The sequence below is a fragment of the Phocoena phocoena genome, chromosome 14, assembly GCF_963924675.1.
Source record: "Phocoena phocoena chromosome 14, mPhoPho1.1, whole genome shotgun sequence".
NCBI classification, from domain to species: Eukaryota; Metazoa; Chordata; class Mammalia; order Artiodactyla; family Phocoenidae; genus Phocoena; species Phocoena phocoena.
The window spans coordinates 69,426,767-69,446,775 of record NC_089232.1 but is presented as its reverse complement, the minus strand read 5'-3'; the positions used below and the strand labels follow the sequence as shown (position 1 = coordinate 69,446,775).

The 20,009-nt window shown below is 50.8% G+C and overlaps 1 protein-coding gene across 1 annotated transcript in view; it reads right to left on the bottom strand.

Annotated features, from left to right (window-relative positions):
* CIB4 (calcium and integrin binding family member 4) overlaps window positions 1-13,696 on the bottom strand; it is a 45,941-nt gene extending 32,245 nt beyond the window's left edge. The window contains exons 1-3 of the mRNA XM_065891342.1: window positions 13,588-13,696; window positions 13,134-13,168; window positions 6,265-6,361 (exon numbers count right to left, since the gene is read on the bottom strand). Of these exons, the coding sequence (XP_065747414.1) occupies window positions 6,265-6,361; window positions 13,134-13,168; window positions 13,588-13,641 (186 nt within the window). The 5' untranslated portion in view covers window positions 13,642-13,696. The remainder of the gene's footprint in view (window positions 1-6,264; window positions 6,362-13,133; window positions 13,169-13,587) is intronic.
* Between the last annotated feature and the right edge of the window lie 6,313 nt (window positions 13,697-20,009).

Sequence of the window (20,009 nt, the reverse complement as noted above, 5' to 3'; positions counted from 1 at the left end):
GCTTCCTCGCCTGTAGTGTAGGGAGGTACGCCGTGCTTCACAGACGTGGTGAGAAGCAAACAAGGCAGAGTATGAACAGGACTTGTAACCAAGAGGCACTCGGCTAATGGCAGTGGACGTTTGGGGCTGGAAAGCAGAATTGCTATAACCATCCAATCTGCTTCTTTGTTTTTTCAGCAAGCCAGGGAGAATATCGACGGGGGAGGGAGGGGTTCGGGGCAGTGGCCTAAATACAGCATGGGGATTATCACTGGGTCCAGCTGTCCTGGCTCGGGCCGTGGGTGAGCAACACAGCCCCACCCGCTCCTGGCCTGCTGCCTTCCCTCCTTGTCCAGTTCTCTGCTCTCTGGCCGAACGTGGTACACTCGGAGGACAGCCCTGAGCTCATGGGAGCCAAGAGGTGAATGTTAGGGGCAGGCAGGCCAGCTCCTCACAGGGATCAAACCTCAGTCGGAGCTTCCCGAGGATGTGGTGGGAGTTCAGAACGTGCCGCGTGGAAATAGCCTGGCTGGAGCGGGAGGCGTGGGTTCCAACCTCGGCGCAGGCTCTGATGGGCCCTTGACCTTGAACAGTCATGTCCCATCTGTGGGCCTTAGATTTTTCATCTGTCGAGGCGGCCATGAAAAGGCTCTGACAAAGCTGATCCACAACTGCACTAGGAAGACCCCCAGAGTCAGTCACTGCCATCCCTCCGCCCCAACCGCTTCTCAGATGGACAGGTGGATTCCAGTTCTTCCTGGGTGTGCCATCACCCATGGAAGAAGAGAACCCAAAGGCCTTTCGGACCCCTTCCAGCCAGGGACTCCGCCAGACGAAGCAGGATGGTCGTTTATAATAACAGAGTTTTCACTGGACCAATTGCTTACCCCCTTTGACCCTCTGCTTCCTCAGCTGTCAAGGCAGATAATGACTCAGCCAGCCGAGGGCTGCCGGGAGAGTTGAGTGCAGCGCCCAAGTGCTGAGCCCTGACCCTGGCCCAGCCACAGGACAGTACTAGGGAGGTCCTTCCCCGGCCCCTGGGGAGGGGTGCTGTGCCCAGACTCGCCTGACTGCCCCAGAAGCCGCTCAGCACCCTAAGAAGGTGGAAGGGGCACCAGCAGCATGACCAAGGTGTCTTGGGCTGGGTCTCTCTGGGAGGGACTGTGCCCGCCGTGTAGCCTTTGTGAGCCTCTCTGGGCCCCAGCATTGGGCACTGGAGTCGAGAATCTGAGCTCTGCAAAGCCCCCAAGGTTTGCGATTCTCCTGTTTGTTCTTATCCCTGAATTTGCTGAGAAAAGGCCTTCTAGGCCCCCAAGACCTCACTCCATATACAACATATAGTAAATGCCTAATAACTACTTCTGGGGTGAATGGATAAGGACCGGGTGTGGGAAGCCCTGTTCATCAGACTCCAAAAAATGTCTCTTCTCCGTGGGAATTGCCCTCTGATAATCAACAGGACAAAGAGTGACCTTTCCCAGGGGTCCGTGGGGAGGGAGGGGGCTCCCCGAGCAGCCTGGCCGGGCTGCAGGGTGGTGTGGGGATGGGAGGGGAGAGCAGGGAGCAAGGCTCTGAGGATACCAGCCAAGCGGAGCATCCGGGAGGTCGGACGTGGAGAGCTCTCCAGGAGAAAAGTTTGGGGGCAGCTGCTGTCTGCGTGGAAGATTCTGAGACCCTCAAGATCCCAGCAGCAATGAGGAGTGGGTGTTTTGGAAACATTTTTGAAACGTATTACTAAACATCAGGAAATCAGGTGTCAATCCTGGATAAAGATAGCAGGTTGAACCCTTGCATCTCTTTTCATTCCCTTCCGATACCCACTAAAATTATAGTAAAGCAGTCTTTAGAGGCGTGACCTACAAAGACAGAGAGGACACAGGGGAACAGCAGCGGTTACTCAGTGATTCTTCCCCAGCTGAGCTCCAGGATCCTGACAGCCAGAACTTTCCTCCTGTTCTTGACTGTCCTCAAGAAATGGTCCCTTCAGTTCACCCTTCAGGGAAGCTCCCAGTCGACGAACCCCACCCAGAGACTGGAGTTCTGAAACAGCTTTTTAGCAGCCACCTCCCACTCTTAATTATGAGCAGACAGTTACCAAGTACCCAAGGAACGCTTCTGACATGAGAGATGGTGACCCAAACAAGCTAGTGGAAAAAAGCACCTTGGATTACAAATCAGAGAAGACATTACATCCAGTAAAAATGAGAGCATACTATTAAAAGAAAGAGAAATAAACAGAGAATAAAAATGAGCCCTTGGAAACGAAAATCATGATGGCAGAAGTGAAAAACTAAATTGGACATGAAGATAAAGTTGAGGAAAACTCCCAGGAGAAAGAGCAAAGGGAGGAAGATGAAATATACACGAGAAGAGACGGCAGTGAGTTTATTGCAAGCTATTCTAGGTAGCCTATAGGCAGGCCTCCGAAAGGCCCAGAAAAACTGGGGATGGATGGAAACCACGCTGGAGCTGAAACCTTAGGAGCCATACCTGGAACGTCTCCTGACACCTCGGACGGGTTTCCAAGCCTCTCAGTGCTTTTACAGAGTTGATGCTGGGATAAAACGTAGTAGGCACCAGGCTGTGCACAGACCACCTGCCTGCAGGAACCCCAGAAAGGGAGGTGGGAAGAGGCCGGAGGTGCGCGGTGGCCCTGTTCAGTGTGGGAGCTTCCACCAGACCCCCTGTGAGACCCCAGTACCTTCCCCCCAGGTCTTGCTGCTGGCTGTCCTGGTCCCAGAAACTAGAAACCCAGGCGGGTCACACCATGCCACTCCTCATTCATGTTTACAGAAAGCAAGATCATTATTTACAAGAACAGAAACACTGAGCTAATTCACTTCTAAATACACCAAACAGAGCGACAGACAAAAAGAAAACAGAAACTTCTCGGCAAAAAGGGGCAGTGCGTCCTGGCCCAGCAGGGCCTTCCTGTGGTCAGGCTTTTCCGCTAGCCTCTGCTGCCCAGGCCGCTGTTGCCTTGCCCTCCGCTGACAGACAGATGCTTCCCAATATTAACCAACCTACTTTTTCCACGAGTGAATCCAAGTTAAGAAAACAGAACTTTCTTCCCAGATCACTCAGGACCCTGAGCCAAGTAATACCAGTACCCAGAGCTCCCTGGGGCCCCGTTCTCAATGCTTTTCCAGAGATGTGTTCTGGGCAGGGTGAGTCACCCAGCTCCCGTCCTTGGGGCTGCAGAGGACACGGGGACACTTGGGGCCCCACCTCCCATCAACCCTCTCCTTGCTCCTTTTGGGAAGTCAGCTTTCTGCTTCGACCGAGATAGGAAAGGCACAGACGGAAACTTGAGTCCTGGATCTAAAACCCCTAATGCTAGTCTGAGGACCAGGCACGATCAGGGACAAAGTTCCTGACAACCAGTAACAGAGGGAGAAAAATAAGAACAAAAGGGGATGTGTGTGGAAAGAACTGTTATTGCTTCTGGGATTAGATCCTTCTTACGTTTTTGTTCTAAAATGAACATCTTTTAAAAATGAATGATGATTGTGGAGACATGTTTTAAGTCTTTACTTGGCAAAATTGGAAAGTTGGCATTTCTAACTAGTCCTTCCTCAAAATAATAATTTTTTGAGTTGGGGGGTGGTGGATTTTATCGGACTATGAAGACCAAAGTCTGGGACACACTGTGGTAGATGACACAAAGGAGAGTAAGACCAAGCTCCAGGGTAGAATCAGAACCTCAGACCCGGAGGGTGAGGAGGGCACCAGTGCACGCAGTCCAGTCTCCTCTGATACCTAGGTGTGTGCTAGAACACCCCAGCTGAATGCTTGGCCAGCCTCCCGCTTGGTGCCCGTCAGGGACAGGGAGCTCATTCCCTCTGCATGCAGCTCTGATGATTAAAACGTGCTTCCTTCTACTGTGGAGAAACCTACGTCCTTGGACCCATGCCTATGCCTGGGAGCACCTAGAGCCAGGCCTTTCACTTGCAGGAAAACAGCTCCACACTGCACCCCTCCCTCCTAGTCTTTTGCTGGGGTCTATTTGCTTCCCCCTCACCCTCAATCATTCCTTTTGTGAAGTGACTTGCTTGAGATCACTTGCCTAGCAAGTGAGTTCAAAGCCAGCTCTTCCGGTCCTGGCCCTATGCCCTGCCCCCTAGTTCTCTAGATGTGGCAAAGGCTCCGTGTCCTCAATTCATGAGATGGTACTGGTTGTTCAGAACCAGTTGGAAAAGCAACAAAGAAACTAAAAAAGGGAAGAAAAAAAAAAGCAACAAGCAAAAAAGTCAGTGTGATCCCAATAAACACTTATATATCCACATTAAAAAAAAAGTGTGGAAAGAAATAAGGCAAGATGATCATGACAGTCATACCCTGAGGTAGGCTACGTGATGATTTTTACCATATTTTTGCTTTTCTGTCTGTGTTTTCCAGTTTTTCTGCGATGATGTGGTTTTTATTTGTAGGATAGAATAAAATAATGACCGTTTAAAAGGATGAAATAAGAAATGTAAAATTACTCTCGTCCCAAGACCCCGTCTCAGTCCCCAGCCACTGTCCAGTGAACAAACTCCTGGGGCTCTAGGGCTCCAGAGATGACCCAGATTGTGGCCTCGCCCTGGGGCGGTGGTCCGCCCACAGCCCCTCACACATCACAGCACTTTACAGTAGCCTGACATTTCTGCTACATCGGCCCACAGCCCTTGTCTGCCAGATGATGAGCCCGCGGCCAAGCAGACCCCAGACCACCCGGGGTTGTTGCCCAAGTGCCCATCTGCCCCTCCTCCATTCTTCTCCAGCCTTGGCAGCCCCACCCCAGACCCCAAGAAAAGGGAGAGGAAGGTGAGCAAAATGGAGGGTGCAGAGGACCATGGCTCATCCCTGCAAGGTCTGTTACACAGCGCAGGGCGTGCATGTTGTTTTACAGACCGGAGATTAAACTTAGAGGGGAGATGTGTCATCCGTGGAGTGTGATGGAGCTGGGTCCGGACCCAGCCCTCTGACCTAGTCCAGTGATTTCTCCTCTGGGGCTCAGATCAGAGCCCCCAAGCGTGACTAGGGTGTGCTGGGTCCATCCAGAGTGCTGGGGCCACTGGTCATGCCGCACCCTCCGTACCAGCCCTCTAGGGCGGGTCTTTGCCCGCTGCTCCCCAAGGCGCCTGGCAGCCCCAGACACATGTCAGCACCGAGCCAAGCCCTGATTGGAAGTGCAGGCCCGGCTGTGGGGTCAGAGTCCTGCCTGACTTCCAGGCTCTGCTGTGTCATGTGGCCCTGGGTAAGCTGTTTCCCTCTTGGGGATTCAGTTTTCCGATGGATAAAACCAGAGTGGAGAATACTGGAAAGTGACTAGACTGGTGGTTTCTAAGTTTCTTTCCAAGCTTAGCATTCAGATATTCTGGGACTGAACAGTGACACCACCGCCTGTCCAGGGAGGGGAGGGCAGAAGCTCCCCATTCAGCCTCGCCTCTCAGTCTAGGTCTGGGAGAAGTCCCCCACCTTGTGTTTGAGTGTTTGCGGGTGTGAGGGTGTGCAGGGCTGTGTGTGTGAGGAGGGGGTCCCTGGAGGACAGGCTCCCCATTTTGCATCTGGGATAGACACGTTCTCCAATGATGTCACCTTTTTGAGGATTCTGCTCCCAGCTCCCCCCGAGATCCCACACCCCTTCTGGTTCCCTTGTCTTCTCAGTTCCAGCCTCTACTGCAAGTCCCGGGCTATGTGTTCCTTCTCTGTCTTTGCCCTAGAACAGGTCTGTCACTTCGGAGGGGCCGCCCCTCCCCCGCCCACCATCTCTCCCTCAGAACCCCTCCTGCCACCCGCCCCCGGCCCTCTTTAAAGAGGCGCCCACAGCTCTCTGAGCCTGTCTTGCTCCAGACAGAAATGAAGATGGGCTCTCATTGCACAATGACACCTTCAAACCATTATTCTGCCAAGATCCGAATGAAAAATCAGGAAGCCTGACACTGCTGTGATTTGTTAACCTGGCATTGCCTCTCTATGCTTTGCACAAAGTTTAATTAAAATCTCAGGAGTGATTGGGGAGCCCTTTTATCGTGCACCTCTGGGCTCTTCCAGGCACCCTGGGGGAAGGGCAGGGTCTTTTCACAACAGGGACAAAAGCTCAAGGACGGTCCCTAAAAGATTGGCAGCTCGTGCAAACACAGCCTGTTGGAGTGCACAGGGCCTCAGGGAGCACATGGAATCTGAGCCGGCCCACCACTCCACCCATTTCACAGGTGAGGACACTGAGACCAGTGCTTTCCACGCCTCAGCAGATCCCAGTGAGGCCGCCCCCACCCCCTCCACCCCACCCCGTGGACTCACCCTCAGAGCTGGCAGGGAGCGGACCTGGTCCATGGTCAAGGTGGCCTCCTTGTAGTACTTCCCGTGGGGACAGAGCTTCAGGAAGGAGTCGTGGATGCTAAGAAGAGAGGCGTGGTGGGCTGGGAGTGGGGACCAGCAGGCCCCCTCTCCCACGGGCTCTCTTTGGAGGAAGGGGACTCAGAATTAACTGACACAGAGAAAACAGTTATAGATCATTCCACCCTTCCAGAAACATCCCTGGTGCTCCAGTGTGTCCAGCGCACCGTGGTGGATGCAAAGATACGCCAGGCTCGAGGAAAGGTATGTGAATGTGTGCTCTGTAACCTGAACAGCCTGCAAGTGCACCGGAAGGACTTCTGTCCTCTCTCGCTCCAGCCCCTCATTTACGATGGAGAAGCCAGCAGGGCCTTGGGGATGTCGGCATGCCACCCCAGGCCATCTGTCCAGCCCCACCCTCGACTCAGCTCAGAGAAAAGAGGTCGCTCGGTCGGTGTGGCCGAGCCAGGATTAGAACCCAGCTGCCTGCAGCCAGCAAATCACACAGCCACCCGAGGCCAGTGCGCTGGTTCCAGACTGTGGGACTGAACAACTGTCCCCATCGATCCAATAATCAATGTCTGTCTGCAGGCCTCCTCACCGCTCCAAGGGATTTTGTTTACAAGGCACAGGCAGGTAGAGGGGGAAATGGCTGTGTGATCACAAAGAGGAAGCAGGCAGGAGAGAACTCTGCCCCCGGCCAGGAGGGGAAGCCCTCATCCTGTGGCCCCCCACCCCAGTCCACATTCTGGAGAATGAACTCTGTCAGCCTTGTATGGGGCCCCAACTGTCGCCAGAGACTTTACACCGACAAGTTGGGGAGAGAGCCAAGAAGTGGGGTGTGAAATGGGGGAGGAGAGACAGTCTCCAGGAGAGTATGGGTGGGAGGAGGGACACTGAAGGACAGCAAGGAGGAGAGGGAAGCCATCGCCCCTGGAGGGTCCAGTGGCCTACAAGGGGAAGGGGCGCTGGCAGTGGTCTGCCCCAGTCCAAAGGAGCATTTGATCACTGTCATTGTCAGAATTGCTGTTGTGGGGAGATAAAAAGCAGACTGACTTTCAGTACATTATATTAATTTTTAAGACTTCTCTGAGGCCAGGCACCTGTATGGCCGTTGCCCAGGGTGCGCTACTCCCGCCGTCCCCCACCCTGGTCCTCCACTGGGAGTGACGGCTGCACACTGCCAGCTCGCATGGACGTTTTTCGTGGAACCTGCAGAACAATCTTGAAAGGTAGGGACCATTATCTCACTTTTACAAATGAGGAAACTGAGGCTCAAGGAGGTAAACTAACTGGCCTTGTCTAAGGTCACACAGGGGTAAGCGTGAAGCCAGAGCTGCAGACGCCAAAGCTCCTTCCCCAGGAGCCCAGAGAGGGAGGTCTCAGAAGGACTGCAGGGGGAAAGGAAGGAACCTCCACTGCCGTTACCACCCCCCTTCTTGTGTCCCAAGCTCTGTGTGCTGAGTGCATCCAAGCATATCAGCTCATTGAATCTTCCCAGCAACCCTGCGTGAGAGGTATAGGGGCGATCATTTCCGTAGATGCGTAAACCGGGGCTCAGAGAGTTGAAGGGGTCTGCCCAAGGTCATGCAGCTTGGAAGAGGTAGAGTGGGGTCTGAACCCTAAGCCAGGCTCTTTGGGCTGTACTGCCCACCTCTAAAGGATCCACCTCCCACCCAGGTGAAAGACTCTCAGGCCCAACCCCCCACCCCGAAGAGCCTTCTGGGTTAGGGGGTGCTGTGAGAGGGCCCTGCCCAGACTTCGTGCCTTCTCAGGCTGCCATGTGGGTGGGCTGCCCGCAGATGAATCGTGGCTGCGCCTTGGCTGCCACAAAATGTTCTGCTCCTCCAAATATGGATCAGCTAGCTCTAAATGGAGCTCTGAATTAATCACTAATAGACTCAAAAGTCAAAGCCATTTGAAAAACTCACACATCCCGCCTGCCAGAAAACAAGCAACCCAAGCTGCATCTCCGGCCACACCTGGCCAGACAAGGGGAGGGGCTGTCCGCGGGCTCTGCGGGACTTGGACCTGCCGTGTCCACTCTGGGCCTCCGTTTGCCCTCTGTCCAATGAGTCTCAGTCACCCCCCTCCATCCTCCAGTGCAGGCACTCTGGGCCCCTCTCTGGCATCCTGTCCAAATCCTTGCCTCTGAGGCCCTCCAATTTAGCCTTTTTCTACTGGGTCCCACATTACAATCATGTGAGGAGCTTGTGAAAGTATCCGTACTCAGCTCTAGAGATTCTCATTCAAGGCTAGCATGGGGCCCAGGCCCCTATAGGTTCTACATGCTTCTGTATTTGTATTATACAGGTAGCACTGAGAACCCGGCTCCAGTGAAAGCCTCCAATTCCACACCTTCCACCCCAGCCTGGGCTCCACGACCTGGGCTTCACTCCCATCCCATGGGGTCAATTTTTCTTTGCCCCATGGAATGGCCTGCAGGTATTTTATAAATAAATGGCCCTATCTTTAGCTTGAAAAATGTGGCTTTTAGTCCTATGATCTGCTCCTTCCAAGCTGTGTGACTTTGGGCGAATCACTTCATTTCTCTGCGCCAGTTTCCTCATTTGCAAAAAGGAAGTGATAATACCATGAAAATAACAGCTACCACAGTCTCCGCGCCGATCCCTGTGCCAGGCACTGCTCTAACTCCTGACACAGATTTGATCATCTTATTGTCCTAGTAACAATCATGTGAGGTTGATACATATGACACTTTTTGTGAGTGTGGAAACTGAGGCTCCCTGAGGGTAAGAAACTCGCTCAGGATCACACGGCAAGTAAATGGCAAAGCTGAGCCTCAAACTCCAGGCTTTGGCTTCCAGGAAGCGAGCGTGTAACCACTCTGCCTGCTGACCTCCTGGTGCTCCAGGAGGACCAGGGGCTAACGGCCAGGACGGGGCCTGGAGACTGAAAATTTGGGGGACCTCAAGGTTGCTAAGAGGATAGAGGGGCCTTATGGCCAGGTCAGCCTGAGCAGGAGCTAGGGGCAAGGCTTCAGGCTCCCACGTCAGATCCACCCCGAGCCCTAGATCGTGTCAGGAGCCATCCCTGAGTGATACAGCATAATCTAAATTGCTCAAACTGAGTTGGGTGGACCCAGGCCCAGCCACAGAGGTCTAAAGGAAGCCACACGTGCCCTTTTTGAGTCAGGTCCCAGACCCGGGGTCTAGAGCCACAGCTGAAGATGAGGGCCCTGGAGGGCCAGTGCACGGAGCCCAAAGAGACATCCGGAAGGCAGGAGTTTCTAGGGCAGCACATTTAACCAGAAGTCATAGAAGGCTGACCTGAAAGCTGAGGATGAAAGGGACCCAGCTCTTTTCAGAGAGCAACGGGATGTGAAAGGAGATTCCCACAGGCTAGAAATTTAGGGTGGACAGACCCCTTCTTGGAGAGCTGAGCCAAGGCAGCCCTGGACGGGGAAGAAGCTGTGACATGTGGTCTGCCTCTCCCAGTATGTGTCGTCTGCAGATCCAGTGACCAGGCCTTTATGCCCTATGCAAGCCACAGGTGGGAAAGCATTTAGACGAGGGCAGAGGCACTCTCCTGCAAAGATGACCTGTTTATCAGTCTCTGGGTCACTGTTTTTCAACTGGCTAACTCCATCCAAGTGTAGTCAACCAAGCCACGTTCCTTTGTCACGTTTGTAGGAAAATCACAGCACGTTGTCAGAGGTGACGTCGGAAAATTGTTCAAAAGCGATCGGAGCTTAGTCAGGCTCAACTTGGCCGTGGCAGCCCATGACGGCTGCTTTCTCCCCTGAGCATCACGTACCATCTGCTCCCGGAGCCACGGCAAGTGCTGCTGGGCACCCATATCGAAGCTGCCCCTTCACGTTACAGACAGTGCGTCCACACGAACGCTAATGTAGTCAGTGCCCAGGTCCCCTCCGAGGAGCTGACCTAAGAGCAGCGTGTGCGCGTGTCCCGTTCCTAAGGTATTCTCTGTGTGTGTGCGTATGCATGGATGTATAACACTTTATTTTACAAAAACTGTAGCGTCCTATATATACCAGTCTAGTTTACCAAAGTAAGACAGATAAATCGGTTAAAAAAGCCAATAGCGCTATAAGGCTCACAATTAATATCACTAATACCCAGTGTCCTATACCACCTTTTTACCCCTGCTCTCCAGAGGCGGCATTTAAAAGAAAAATATGCTATTTCTCTTGGTTTTTCCTTAATATTTGCATAGTATTTCTAAAGACACTGCTGATACTGCCGTTTATTGGTATTTTTTTCATTATAGACTTTATTTTGTGCCCTCTTACTATTAAAAAAAAAGAGAGAATTTCTCTCTCTCTGTATACTACTTCTCCTTCCCCTAACTTCCCAATATAAGACGAGTTGCCTGAATCAAAATTCAGTGTTTATGTTATTATTATATACATATTATTTTTACATTTGTATATATTATTACATATTATGTATGTATTATTCAAACATTGCTCACAGCTGAGTTCCCTAGTGCAACGTGATTACATTTTTCTTTCTTGCAAGACTCTTTGTTTTTCCCAGAGTTAATAATCACTTTGTCTTCCTTTTGCTTAGGTTTCAGTGTTTCTATCATTATTTCATCCCAAAACTTTCTGCAGAACTCTAAAGTTGCTCTTAATAGGGTTATATACATCACACCACCTATAGGTTCATTTTGTTTTCTTGGGGGCATCACTCTTGGAACTCCTAACTCTTTAATTCTAATCTGGACTCATTGCTGGCCTGCTGCATGCACCAGTATCATGGGCTTTTCTTCACTGTCATCTTTGTAATTCCATTGTTTGACATCCTCTGTTTCCTGGTGCCCTTGTCTTCCTTTTTTTTTTTTTTTTAGTTTACTTACTAGTTTTAATGGAGAACTTAGTTTACTTATTAATTTTAATGGAGGCTCCGGAAGCTCCCTGAGGCAAGGTGCATGAGGCACATGTGAGGAGCCCTAGCGACCCAAAGATGATGTGAGAGTCTTTCAACTTTCTGGATGGAGAGGGGAGCAGGCATATCCATGCTCAAGTGCTGAGAAGATAAATTGGCACAGCACAATCCCGTCATCCCTGTCAACATTTTAAACATAGCCACCCTTTGCCCAGCATTTCTATAGCTAGAAATCTCTCTTATGGATTTAATCTGACCTGTTGGATAAGCTCTTCATACATAAATATTTGTTTACTATAGCATTCTTGGTAGAACTAAAACCCATAAACAACTTAAGTGTACATTATGGGGTGGGTAGTAAAATAAATGATATATCTTTTATAGGAAAGAATGCTCCTTAGCCATTAAAAAGAATGAGGCAGGTCTCTATGTGCTGTATGTGAAACTAGCCAACGTAAAAACTTAAAAAAAAAGGTCAAGGACAGTATGATGCTTCGCTATAAATGGGTAAGTGCTACAGTATGAATGGGATAAAATTTTTGAAGGATGCTTATGTAGATCTATGAAATTTTTTTCTGGAAGCCTCGATGTGAAAGTAACTGTGAACAGTGGCTATCTTCAGGGAGAAGGCCTGGGAAGGGGAGGGAGACATTTCCTTTTTTTTTTTTTTTTTTTTCCGGTATGCGGGCCCCTCACTGTTGCGGCCTCTCCCTTTGCGGAGCACAGGCTCCGGACGTGCAGGCTCAGCGGCCATGGCTCACGGGCCCAGCCGCTCTGCAGCATGTGGGATCTTCCCGGACCAGGGCACGAACCCGTGTCCCCTGCATTGGCAGGCAGACTCTCAAGCACTGCGCCACCAGGGAAGCCCCTGACATTTACTTTTCACTTACAAGTTTCTAGGCTACTTGAATTTTCTAGCCATGCTCACATATTACTTTTAAATTTTCATTTCATTTTTATTCAAGTGTTCCTTTTTAGAAAATATCAAAAAGGATGTATGGGTAGTAGGATATTGGTTATTTGGAGTTTTGTCCTATTTTTCTATATTTCAAAAAGTGAGCAACTATTCATTTTAAAGTGAAAGTGATGTAACCCCGTGACTGTCCCTGGTCTCTGTCACTCCCTGTGCCCCCACCATCTCTCAGCCCCCATCTGTGCCTGGGGAGTCTCATGCTTGTGGCAGAATCATTGCCCCGCCTGGCACTCTGAGTGGGAAGTGTGGCTTCCAGGCTGGGCGTGATGTTGGGGAGGGTGAGTCCAAGCTGAGACAATGAGGGGAGAGAGCCCTGTGGGTCTAAGGATGGTCTCCTCACTCCAACCTCACCCCATCCACCCCAATGCCTTAGTGAAGCTCCCTTATTCCTCTAACAAGTTTGAGCTCTTGGCCCGGGGCCGAGCGCTCACACATCTCCATGCCGTCTACTCCCTCCGCAGTCCCATGAGGGATCCTCGTGATGGTTGTCTTGGCCTGGAGCCTTCCCCACTGGCCATCACCTGCATGAGAACAGGGGCTGTGGACTGCTCACCCACACTCCCAGTGCTGAGAGGCACTGAAGCAAAGCTTGGGAGGGAAGGGAGGGCTACGAGAGATTCAACAGCACATCAGCTTTACCCAGCTACTGGGTTCTGCAGCCAAACGGGCTTCAGACCTGTTTCCTAAGTCCTTTCCTCCTTTGGCTCATCATCCCAGGGAGGCCCTGTCCACCTCTGTGATTCTATGAAGAAACCTTGCCTTGGATCCCATAGCAACCTAAGGCCTGACTTTTCACTCAACTGTAGTCAGGCCCTGGGAATCATGACCTTGGACCCTCGGGGTTGGGGTCCGTCTCTACCTGGCCACTGCCAGCCTCATCTCCAGGACTCTGCTGTTCTGAGCAGGGACCGTACTCGAGGATTTGAGTGAGGCTGTACCAGGGCAAGACTTCGGCTCAAGGGGAGGGAAAGGGGGCCCCCTCTACTCACCACAGGATTTCATCTCTGGTCAAGAAGGTCAAGGCCTGCAACAAACCACAGAGAGGTGACCTGCCCGCTCTGTCCAGCCCTGCCCTGGCCCCCCGGGGAGCGGGGAGCTTCAGGGGTTGATGAGAAAAAGCTCGTGCTCTCATTGCACAGCCAGGGAATGGAGGCTCCCAGCCCTGGGCAGTGGATACCTGGGGTGGTGCAGAGGAGGTAATGGTACCCCACCCTCCTCCCCCATCTCTGATGGTCTTGGGAGGGAGCATGTTGGCACAGACCTGCAGAAAGGATCGGAGACAAGGCTAAAATCCTGGGCTCTGGAGCAAGAGACAAGCCTCGGAAGGCTGGTCCGGGTCAGATGGATGTAGGTTTAGCGAAGGCGAGGGCCACCGCAAGAGTTTTCCCACCTGCTTCGGGAAGCTTCCACCTCTGCCCAGAATCTCCTGCCTGATCTACCCACCTGGTATTCTTCCAAGTCCTCCCAGTTCATCTGGTACCTCAAACATTGCCCCATGCCAACCCTACCCTTTTCTCTGCCAGCAGTGGAACCTCAGCCCCAAGGGCTCACCAGCTGTGCACCAAGTGATCGGTTGCCTTGGTGACCTACATTCCGCCTTCTGCCCATTCTACCTGAGCACCTGAGTGGGCGAAGAAACAGATTCTTTTGGTTCCCGAGGCTAATAGACATCACTCCCCAAACAGCAAACAGAAAGTCAGCCCAATAGCAGGTTTGAGAGTCACACTGTCGGCACGTGCCACATGCTGACAAGGCATGTGATCTGGGGCAAGTTAACCAACCTCTCTGGGTCTTAGTTTCCTCATCTGTAAAATGGGGATGAGGATCACGGGATTGTTGTGAGGATTATTTGAGTCAATACAGGTAACGGTGCCTTGTACGTAATAAATGCTTGACAAGTGTTAGCTATTAGAACCACGCCCCAAGCACTATGCCAGGTGTGGGATGAGTAAGCATAGACTTTGACATCAAGACGTGGCCCAAAGAGCACAGAAAATGGCATTTTACCCATCCGTCAGGTCCCTGAAGGAGCAGAGGGCACAGTCAAATCAGGATCATATGAAGAGGGTCTAATAAAGGGACTCTTCAAAGACAAGGTCAGGGAGTGTGGAAATCACCCGGGATAGCATGGCATCCGGGTCAGAAACCACAGAGCTGTTACCAGTCCTGGACCAATGCCCATGGAATCAATATCCACACGCCACCCCCTCCTCTTCCTCTGATCTCCTGTGGGGACTGAGAGCAGAGTGGAGAGAGAATCTGGAAAGACGGAGAAGTCCAGCACAGACGTCAGTGTTGCCCGCCAGGAGGGTCCTCCCGAAGCCACCCCCTCCCCTAGTCTCAGTGCCAGTGTCGGTTTCCTGGTTCGTGTACCCATGTCCTTCCACATGCTGTCCTAGGTAAACATCCCAGGGGCTTCCTGATAGAGCTAGTTTACATCTCTGGAAATGCAGCTGCTCATTTTTCTTCATCTGCCCTCCACAGAGATGGAGACTTGCAGAAGAAACCCAGGAGCGCTTAGTCCTTATTTACTGGACAGACACAGGTAGAGTATCCACAGTATGTCAGGTGCTTGGCTTGACCCTGGGGAGAGATAGGTGAATGTGGTCTCAGCCCTCGAGGGATGGATACTTGCCACGCACACACACACACACACACACACACACACACACACACACACCATGGGAGATGGAGTAGAGATGTCATCAGAGAGGTAATACGAGTTATGAGTATTTAGAAGAGGAGACCGCTGGACGGAAAGTCTTCGTGTAGGAGGTGGCATTTAAGTGGTTGTTATAATGTCATGGTTAAGAATGTGGGCTGCCTGCATCACTTCTTGCTGCATCCCCTTGGACAAGTCATAAAACTACTCTGGCCCTCAGTTCCCTCAGCTTTAAAACGGGAATAATAAATCCCTACTTTATAGGATTATTGCAAGGCTAAAATTAAATGATAGGTATATAAACCTCTTATATAGCAAGGTAGCTGGCACGTGATGAGTTCTCCGTAAAGGGTAAACAATATTATTACTTTTTAAAGTTGGGCCTGGAAGAAAGCATAGGATGTTAGCAGGCAAAGTCAGTAATTACATCCCATCTTCTGGCAAACCATCTGATCTTCTATTCTCACTTATTGAGTGGCTTCTCTCATCAGGCGTGTCCATAGGAGCTGTCTCCTGTGCTCAAAGAGTCCTGGGGAAGGCCGAAGCTGGTGAGGTTCAGGAATGCTGTGGGGTCACTCAGCTGGCCAGGGCCAAGGGAGGATCCGAAGCCTGGATTGTCGTTGCAAGCCTGGGCATCCCCACAGTGTGGGGTGGGAGCCAGGGGAGCTGCAGGGCCGCACCCCAGACGGCTGTTTCCTTCTGAAGTTTCGCTCAGCCCTCCTGTCCCATGAGGTGCCAGTGGCAGCGCTGCTGGCATGTGCCTTTAACACCTCGTTGACACTTGCTAAAAGGAGAACAAAAACAAACTAGCGGGAATTCTCTGGCGGTCCAGTGGTTAGGACTCCTGGCTTCCACAGCAGGGGGCACGGGTTCGATCCCTGATGGTCAGGGAACTAAGATCCCGTAAGCCACGCGGCTTACTTAATCAACTCTTTTTTTATTATTATTAATTAATTAATTAATTTTTGGCTGTGTTGGGTCTTCGTTGCTGCACGCAGGCTTTCTCTAGTTGCGGTGAGCAGGGCTACTCTGTGTTGCGGTGCACGGGCTTCTCACTGCAGTAGCTTCTCTTGTTGCGGAACAAGGGCTCTAGGCGCGCGGGCTTCAGTAGTTGTGGCTTGTGGGCTCTAGAGGGCAGGCTCAGTAGTTGTGGCACACGGGCTTAGTTGCTCCGCGGCATGTGGGATCTTCCCAGACCAGGGCTCGAACACGTGTCCCTTGCATTGGCAGGCGGATTCTTAACCACTGTGCCACCAGGGAAGCCCCTCAACTCTTTCTTGAGCCCGGCAGTGAAGACAGAGTGATTAAGCCAAACAAGGCGCTGCCCTCGTGGCACCAGATGCCCATAGGAAAACCAACATCCCTTCGATTGTGGTAAGGGCTATGAAAGAAATAAAGCAAGGATGGAGAGGGGGTGGGGCTGGGGAGGTTTCCTGAAGAGTGGCCATTTGAGTAGAGACCTGAGCGACAAGGAGAGTGAGCCAGGCTAAGTCTGGAGAGTTTTCCAGACCCAGAAAGCAACAGCATCCAGCTAGAACTTAACGACACTGTTTAGTTTTCCTTATATTTGCTTATATTGTCTATTCCTTTTTTTTTTTTTTTTTTTTGCAGTATGCGGGCCTCTCACTGTTGTGGCCTCTCCCGTTGCGGAGCACAGGCTCCGGATGCGCAGGCTCAGCGGCCATGGCTCACGGGCCCAGCCGCTCCGCGGCATGTGGGATCTTCCCGGACCGGGGCACGAACCCCTGTCCCCTGCATCGGCAGGTGGACTCTCAACCACTGCGCCACCAGGGAAGCCCCTGTCCATTCCTTTTTGAAACTGATGCAGGTTTGCCATTTCTACCTGTGATATGTTTCCTTTCTAAATATATCTGTTTGATGAAAAGAAATAGGAGCCCATCTAGAGAAAAATATTAAGTAAATAATTAGACAGGTGGTAAAGGAATATGCCAGAAATCACAGAGGTGTTTCTCTCTCATCTCACACACAGGTAACCAAGGTTTGCAAACTCTGCTACCCTCCTCACTCCTTTAGCTTTTATCCCCTCACAACTCCCACTCCCCAATCTCTGCCCACTCCACCCCTACACACAGGCTCTCATCTTAGAGAGGGTTTTCATCCGTTCCTACAAATAACAATAGTAACAATAAGAATATCACCTTACATTTGCATCGCTTTGTAATTCCGAAATGCTTTTCTATGTGCCATCTCATCTGCTCAAGAAATAAAAGCCTATGCTCCTTTAAAAAAAGAAAAAGAAAAAGAAAGAAAAATTCCCCATACAATTCCGCCTTCAATGCACTAACCAGCAAGCGTTCCTACCCTCCTCCAGCCTGTCAAATCTCTCAAACTCCCCTTTTGGCAGGGGTTCTGAAAGGGGTGTAATTGAACAGAGAGCAGGCCCAGGCATGCCCTGACAGTTCTACACACTTCCCCTCCAGGGTCCGTCCCTGCAGGAATCCTCTGCGTGGGACAAAATGCATTCTTTGCAAGGTTTCTCTCACCTGCCAAGGAACTCCACCAACTGTTAAAATTGTAACCCCTGCTCTGACCTTGATTTAGATGTCTCTTCAGATTCAAAAAGGACTGAGAAGGAACTTGTATCCAGAATACACAAAGAATGCTAAGAATTCAACAATAGAGACAAATAGCCCAACTAAAAAAATGGGCAAAGGATTTGAATAGACGCTTCTCCAAAGAAGATATATATGAAGGAGCACGTGAAAAGCACCATCATTAGCCATGACGGAGATGCAAATCAAAACCACACTGAGATATCATTGCACACCCACTAGGATGGTGAAGACGTAGAGAAATTGGAGCCCTCCTACACTGCTAGTGGGAATGTTAAATGGTGCAGACGCTTTAGAAGAGAGTTTGGCAGTTCCTCAAAATATTAAGCAAAATTACCATATGTTAAAAACAAGACAACAGGCCCCAAATGGAGTCACTCATGCTAAGCCCCACATCACCAAACTGAAACTTAATTACAGTTTCAGCTCTCCCAGAAATGGAATCTTAAACCTGTCACTAGTGAAGTCTGATAGACCCCTGCCATCTGTTAAAGGAAGTGACCTTGTGACTCCAATCTACTTTTTGCCACTATACCTTCCTTGTTCCCCCTTCCTTCTGCCTATAAAAATCTTTCCTTTCGTACAGCTCATCCGAGCTCCTTTCTGTCTGCTAGATTGGATGCCACCTGATTCATGAATCCTTGAATAAAGCCAATAAGAACTTTAAAATTTACTCAGATGAATTCTGGTGTTTTTTTTTAACACATATGACTCAACAATTCCACTCCTGGGTATATATCCAAAAGAAATGAAAACATTTGTCCACATCAAAAACTTGTACATGAATGTTCATAGCAGTATTATTCATAACAGCCAAAAAGTGGAGACAGCCCAAGTGCCCATCAACCGATGAACATATAGATAAAATGTGACATATCCGTACAATGGATCATTATTCGACAATAAAAATAACTGAAGTATTGATACATGGTACGATGTGGATGAAGCTTGAAAATGTTATACTAAATGAAGGAAGCTATTCACAAAAGGCCACAGATTGTATGATTTTGTTTATATGAAATGTCCAGAATAGACAAATCCATAGAGAGAGAAAGTTAGATTAGTGGTTGCCAGGAGCTAGCGGGAGGGTAGTGTGGGTGGGACGGGTTACTGCTAATGAATATGGGATCTCTTTTTGGGGTGATGAAAATACTCTAAAATTAGATGGTGGTGATAATTGTACAACTGTGTAAATATACTGAAAAATACCGAGTTGTACACTTTGAGTGAATTGTACAGTAGGTCAATTATATCTTAATAATGTTTTTACTACAAACAATTTCAAGGAGTGTTTATGTCCTAACTTAGTGCCTGACACATAGTAGGCCCACCATAAATATTATTAAAGGAATGTGTAAATGAGATATTGGGTTTTGAAATCGTTTCTGATCTATTTCCTCAGCCTGTGGGTCTTGTAGCCCAGGGGGGCTCCACTCACTATAGTTATTCAGTGCTGGAGGCAAGGGGACATCTTGCTCAAGCAAGTCACTGCCCAGCTCTGAATATCAGCTAGGCTGTTTTTTGTTTTTTTTGCGGTACGCGGGCCTCTCACTGCTGTGGCCTCTCCCACTGCGGAGCACAGGCTCCGGACGCGCAGGCTCAACAGCCATGGCTCACGGGACCAGCCGCTCCGCGGCATGTGGGATCTCCCTGACCGGGGCACGAACCCGTGTCCCCTGCATCGGCAGGCGGACTCTCAACCACTGTGCCACCAGGGAAGCCCTAGGCTTGTTTTTTGAATTCCCTGCAACTGAGCAGACTGGAAAGCCATCCTCTGTCTGGAGAAAAGATTTTCTAAATTCCTTTGGTGTGGCAAGAGGCAGGTCTGGGGGTTGCAGATCCTGGTCTCTGTAGGGGCATCCTGGCAGGCAGGAAGAAAAATGGTGGAAGTCCTGCCCTTCTCGTCTTGGGGGCAGAGGGGATGAGGAAGGTAGTGAGGACGCCGGGGTGCTGAAAATCTTGGTGCTCGAATCACCCTACTACGAGGTCACGGGGGGGGGGTTGGTGGAGGGGTCGGGGGGCTGCACACCTCTAGAGGTCTGCCTGATGGTCTCAGCCATTTCCAGCACAGTGCAGAGCGAAGGTGCCCCAGTGGCAGGGGAGGTGTGACCGCGGTGGGGCTCCTGGCCTCCCTGGCCATGCAGGGGACCCTGGGGCACAGGGAGAACATCAGAGGGGCTGAGAGCTCAAGCAAAGACCTGGCCAGGATGCAGAGCCCAGTAAGGCACTTTTCCAGAGGCAAATGGGACACCATGGACCCCTCACAGTGCAGGTCAGCACATTACCCTGAAGGCCAGGTGTGACTGTCATGCCTCATTGGACCCAGGCAAAGATGCACAGAACAAGCACGGATCCAAGGAGGCCTCCCCATGGCCGGGTGAGCCTGCTTCGTGTACCCAGATACCGACTTAGGGGAAAGAAGGGGTGACAATAACCTGAAACACTGAATATTTACACAGGGAGACTGGTTCATCCAAAGAGATTGTTTAAACCAGTTCTTTAGTTTCCCACTTATATTGTCTGGGGGAGAGTAGGATCGTTATAGCAATGGGGGTGGGGAGGGAGAGTAGGATCGTTATAGCAATGGGGGTGGGGAGGGAGAGTAGGATCCTTATAGCAATGCGAGTGGG